This window comes from Humulus lupulus, chromosome 5 (assembly GCF_963169125.1).
Source record: "Humulus lupulus chromosome 5, drHumLupu1.1, whole genome shotgun sequence".
NCBI classification, from domain to species: Eukaryota; Viridiplantae; Streptophyta; class Magnoliopsida; order Rosales; family Cannabaceae; genus Humulus; species Humulus lupulus.
In genome coordinates, this window is record NC_084797.1 from 163,899,305 (window position 1) to 163,905,659 (window position 6,355).

The 6,355-nt window shown below is 32.9% G+C and overlaps 1 protein-coding gene across 1 annotated transcript; it reads right to left on the reverse strand.

Moving 5' to 3' along the window:
* Positions 1-450: 450 nt before the first annotated feature.
* LOC133777814 (CAX-interacting protein 4) lies at positions 451-2,165 on the reverse strand. Its single transcript, XM_062217562.1, has 2 exons — positions 1,997-2,165; positions 451-1,672 (listed from the first exon to the last, which is right to left on the reverse strand). Exon 2 carries the CDS (start codon positions 1,669-1,671, stop codon positions 694-696), a length of 978 nt encoding a protein of 325 aa, XP_062073546.1. The 5' UTR covers position 1,672; positions 1,997-2,165; the 3' UTR covers positions 451-693.
* Between the last annotated feature and the right edge of the window lie 4,190 nt (positions 2,166-6,355).

Here is a 6,355-nt window from a genome sequence, read left to right on the forward strand (position 1 = left end):
AACTAAGCAAAAAATGAGTATAAAGCTGGTACTTATATAGAAAGAAAAGGGAGTAAAACAACTAACTAAGATTAGTTATTAATTACAACAGATTGTAACTAATTGTCCTAGCTGGTCAACTACCAAAACAGAAAATCTCATGGCTGAAATTTTTGGGAATGCAACGAGGAAATTTCTTCAAAAGAAAATGCAGTCAAATTGTCATCACACAGAAACTCATAATCTGCAAGATTCCCATAGTAGTATAAGTAGGAAATTTAATATACATATGTCGCCTTAATTAATTGTTAGGCACTATTAAGGCATAAATAAATCAACAAATCCAGGCAATGGAGAGATGACTCTAAACTTTCTTAGCGGGCAAACTGCATGTTCCAATTACCATATCGAAAAGTTCACACTTCATTTTTAATGACTCTTCAAGCGAATGGTCATCAGTGATACTTCAGCTAATACAAATAAAACCATATAAGATTATAATAAAACAATTCAGAGACAAATGATCAAATTCAAAATCCAACATAACAATAGTTTCGTCACCTCCGATTGCAGAAATAAATAAAGTCAAACAAATTATCTCCAAGCAAATGAAGCACACATGACACGACGACAAAGTTCTGTTAGAATCTTCACAACACAATTATAGCAAGCTAGTATAGTTAAACAGTATAATAAAATCTCTCTCACAAGATTCTACACATCATCATGATGGTGCTTCCGGCTCTTTTTCTCAGACCGTTTCACATGCTTCCGACCACGGCGTGAATCATCAGAGTCACTTGCATCAGAACGAGACGGTGATGGTGCTCGCCTGCTCTTCCTCTTCCGGTGTCTATCATCCTCAGAGGAATCGGATGTAGAATCATCTGAGTAACGATGACTTCTCCGCCGCCTCTTCTCCTTCCTACTCTTCCTATGTCGCCGACGTTGATGCTCGCCTTCCTCATCTGAAGAGTCATCTTTCTTTACCCTCTTCTCCTTCTTTCTCTTCCTCCTACCATCATCCGAACTATCTGAGTCATCACTTTCCCTCTTCCCACTCCTCTTCTTCTTCAACCTTCCTCTCTTTCTTCTTTTACCAGAATCTGAATCTGAGCTATCTTCATCATCATCCAAAATTTTCTTCTTTAGTGACCTATCTTTCTTAGCAACCCTTTTCCCAGTCCTCTGAGCAATAATCCTCTCAATCTCCGAATCACGATCAGAGTCTGATTCCTCACTTTCATTTTCCTCATCCTCATCCTCACTATCCTCACTCTCAGCACCGCCTTGTCCTTTCACCTTACCAGCCTTCCCCTTCAACTTATCCAACTCAGACATAACATCAGCCTGAATGGCTGCTGGGTCTTTCTCCTTGATCAAAAAGTTCCTACATTGAAACTTTAGATGCCCAACACGGCCACATCTCTTGCAGGCACCACGAGCAACATCAGTGTTCGACCCGGTAATGCGAGCAAGGGCAAGAAGACCTTGAAAGTTGGCATACGGATTCTCACCCTCCGGCTCGGAGTTGGCTGACTTGGGCTGTGTAGAGCTCTTATCCTCCTCCTTGTTGGGAGCATAGGGATCATACCCAATTGCACTCTGCCATATTCCGTGGGTCTGGAGGGCAGCACTACTGTGCACCCTGTTGTTCGCGGGCATGCGAACCCTTCCTGCTGTAGCCGGCATACTGAAAATTCCCAGACCCAAATCAATACCACAACCAAATTAAATTAAATTGCCTAAAATAATACTTAATCTTGATACAAAGATATGATTCTACTTAATCACATTCGAAAACCCTAATTATGGATTAAAGAGAGAATCAGGCTAATCAAAGTTAGCAATGTAAAACTCTCAATCTCAATTTCTAACATTAGAATCAGAAATCCCCAATTAGAAACAATAAACATATCAACAATACAAAACGAGAGAACATCAATTGAAGAAAAACAAAAAAGCAAGAAAATATTTAGCTCGGCATAAGAAAGAAAGAGAGAAAGAAAGAAAATACTTGATAAATTGTTGGATAAAGGGTTGCGATCAGTGATGAACTTGTTCTACTCCTGCGATCGAGGGCGAGAGTTTTGAAATGGAGATTGATAATTGAATGTGGTAATGGAGGAACCCACAAACCACAAATCTCAATCCTAGATTTCTTCTTTATCACAACATATATATAATAACCAAATTCAAATAAGTCGGTCTCATTCGCTGAAGACGACGTCGTAAACTTGTCTGGCCTTATTATAATTACCCGATTATTATTATATAAATAAAAAAGAATGTATCATTGTTTTAACAAAAATTACGTATTTGCTAAAAAAAAAATACTTATCTTATATTATTATCAGTAATGATTTGTGGGTGGAGTTGAGCATTTCTCCATTATAAATAAAAGAAATAAATAATTTTTGGATACCTGCATTTGTCACTAAATTTTTATATATGACCAAATTATCTTTAATTATAATTAATTAATTATTTAAAAAAAAAAAATTTTAAAAAATACTATCCTTTAATTTCATTTTATTCTTATGCTTTACTAATAATAACAAATACCCATTTTGAGATTAAACTTTGATCATAATTAATATAATAAGATAATAATACTTCTTTTTTGTTTGCTTGAAATTATTTTCTATCTTTAGATATATTTTATTTTTACCTTATGGGTTTAAATAAAATACAATATTTGCCTCTAGCTTTTCTAAAAAAAAACTAAAATTAACACTTAATTTTTTTTTATTCAGATAAAAATAGTACTTATAAATTCATTTTTGGTAAAACTAGTTTTTTTTTTCAAAAAAAATATATATAAATGCATTTAGCTTTACTACCACAATATATTTTAATTTTTTTATTATTTATATAAAATAAAATTTCAAAAATAATTGCTAAAAAAATATTTAATCTATTATTTATACAAAATAAAAATAAAAATAATAAAAAATATTATTTATGTAATCTAAACCTAAACATTAATAAACAAAAACTAGGCCGTGAGTGAGAAAAGAAGAAAAATAGTTTATTCTTGTTTGATTGTGGATATTTATTTATTTAATTTAATTTGTTTTTTTCATTATTAAGTTTAAATTAATGAAAATTTATTGTTATTATTTTCTTTTTGAAACAAATATTTCTTTTAAGAACATTATTTGGTGTAAAAAAATAAAAACTTTAAAAGTAGAATTAAAACATATTATAGGTATTAAAGTTGGGGGCATTTAGCTCCTTAGAAGAATTAGTTTAGCAAAAAAGGGACTCGTGTATTATGTTAGAAACTAGGAGTTAATTTTAGTTTCTTTGTAAGAGGTTAGAGACAATAATGGTATTTTACAAGTCTAGAATAGTATTGTCCTTCTATTATACAGCTTTTCAAAACAAAACAAAAAAATAGAAAATATTTTTATTGAAAAACATTTTTAGAATAAGTTTCATGTAAAAACGTTTTAAAAAATTATTTTAAAAATATATAGTGACTTTTAGAATGAGATATTATTTCAAAAATTAAAATAATATATATAGATATTTGTAAATATTTTTTAAAGATTTTTATAAACTATTAGAAGATATAAAAATAATTTTAAATAGAAAAAGGATGAACGTTATTGTATAACTAAAATTAATTTTGACAAAAAATGAGTATTTTGTACAATTTCATAAAATAAAATGGTCTTTTTTGGTATTATTAAAAATTCGATAATAATGCACACGCGTAAGCAAAACATAAGAAGGCTTGCTTTATATATTGAGAAAAATGTTATCAAATTTTAATATTTGGAAAACAAATATTACCTTAGTATCAAACATATATCACTGCTTGTATACAAGGTGAAAGGAAATGGAGAATTTGAACTCAAAAGTTGTTTCCCCTTAAAAAAATGAAAAACCTCTAAAGTTGTTGTAACATCTCAATTTCCCTAATAATGCTTAGTGCATTGATTTGGAGGCCATGAGGACAATAATTAATTTAATTGCATGATTATATGAATTATGTAATGTTGACCCTGATTTTGGCCAACTGACACGGAGTCAAATTTGCTTGATGTGGACAAACACGTTGGAAAGAATGTGATGACGAAATAATAAAGAACACAAGAGTTTATAGTGGTTCGGCCCCAGAATCTGGTAATAACCTACGTCCACTTGAATTGTTATTGATATAGAATTCAAATGAGTGATCAAAGAACTAGGGTTCAATGAGTTTCACCAACCTCTGAAGAACAAGACAATATATCAAATGATCAGAAAGCGAAAAAGAAGAAGAAGATCCCTTTCCCTTGAGCCCTCCTTCTCTATTTATAGGCTCAAGGAGGATTTACATTACTTTGTTACAGATATTATTTCCTAAATAATCGGATACTCAGGAAATCATGGGAGATAATTTCGGATACTATCATAACTGCATAAGATCTTCTCCGCGTATAGCATGCGTACGACCAGGCTGGTCATATGAAGAGATCGAACATCGTGACACTAGATGTCTTCCTGGTCGATAGTCGAGCACGAATTTTGTCAGATGTTAGCCACGTGTACTAAATGTTTGCCATGTCATCCATGCTTGTTTTTTGGATAACATGTAAGTTATATTATAATATGGCTATATTGGCATGTTTAGGTGTATTACGCATGCATGTGTGCATGTTCTTATTAGAAGGGCATTTTCGTAATTTGACATGTTGACGGCATATTTGTATATATATATATATATCTATGTGTGTGTGTGTGTGTGTTCATATTGATTGTGACCACATTATTATGTGAATATATTTGAGTTATTCAGCACGAGACAATCACATGGACAAGTTAGTGGGTTGGTCACAACGGAGAGAAATACCCGGCTCGGGACGAGCAAGGGGTATTTTGGATGATCTGGAGAGTCACTGGGACTCATTGTAGCGTGAGTCGTATTTTTGGAGAAATAGAAATATTTCGGGTTTAGGGAAATTTGGGTATATAGCGGGATTAGAGAGTGAAAATGATATTCTTGCCCTTATGGGGTGTTGAGAGAAAAGCGGGTTGAGTGGGGGCATTTTGGTCATTTGGCACCGTTCAGAATATAAGGGTTCAACTGAGTTCATTAACTCGGGAAAAACACAATCACACTCTCATTTTCTCTCTCGTTCTCTCTTTACGCTCGTTAGCGTTTTCGAAGGAAACTCGAGTTCTAGAGCTCGGATTCAAGCGAGGTTAGAGTCATAACGATTCTAGGGAAGATTAGAAGCTCGATAGCTTGGGAATTTAACTGGAAAACTACTGTAACAGAGGTAATTTGAGCTTTAAGTTTATGAGTTTTTGGTTTTCTTTAAGTTTCTTAAGCTTGATTGAATTTTATGGTTTTAGAGAGTTTTTTATTCGTTTGTGAGTTGGGTTTTGCTTCCTGTGAAGTATTGATGATGTTCTGCGACTCAGTTATGGGTTTGGTACTGTTTTGGGGTGAATTTTAAGGGATTTATCTTGGAGAAAACGTTTGAAAAACTGGGTTCGCAAGGACGCGCTGCGGCCCTCATGAACCCAGGAGCCTGGGCGGTTCCCTGAACTGCCATCGCACCGCAACGCCAACTGGGCTGTGTTGCGACCCGTGTCTAGAGGAAAGAGAGGGTGGGTTCTCCGCGTGTGAGGGGAGCCGCTGATCGCTTAAATCTACACGCAAGTATACGTGGTCGTGTCAAGTAATAAATTCTGTAAGAACAGAGATTGTCCCAGAGAGACTATTAACCAATTACTAATAATTGCTTTTCAATTTCTATTTGGTGATTAAAATTAAGATGAATAATTAAAATTAAGATGAATAATTCTAAACTACGAACACAATTTAAATAACTGTAAACAGAACAATGAATCAACAGATTACAAATCAATAATAAAAAGTCTAGGGATTTAATTTCATCAACTTTTTATTCTATTAATTTTACTAATCTTCTTCCTATTCTAATAGCAGGTTAACATAAATCGATTCCTATTCTTTTTCAAGATATAAGATCTCAGTCTATATGCAGGTTTTCTGCATCTCTGTGATAAACTCAAACATATAGAAGGCATTAAGCATGGAAACCTAATTACTACACAAGTCATACAGGTACTTTCGTCCAATATGCAACCTATGCCTATATAATGATAGCATATTCAATTCTCATCAATCAATGTTTGAATCAAAACCATAAAATCAAGTATTTACTAGTATTAAGCAAACATCATATAGATTAGAATAAAGAAGAAGTATAAATAGAACATCATATTAAAATTAAATTGAAATTCAAGCGACTACATTAATCCCTAGATAAAAGATTTAGTTCATAGATAACATGATGACAATAGAATTAAGATAATTGTTCATAGAAAATAACCTAAAGAATTAAGATGAAGAAGA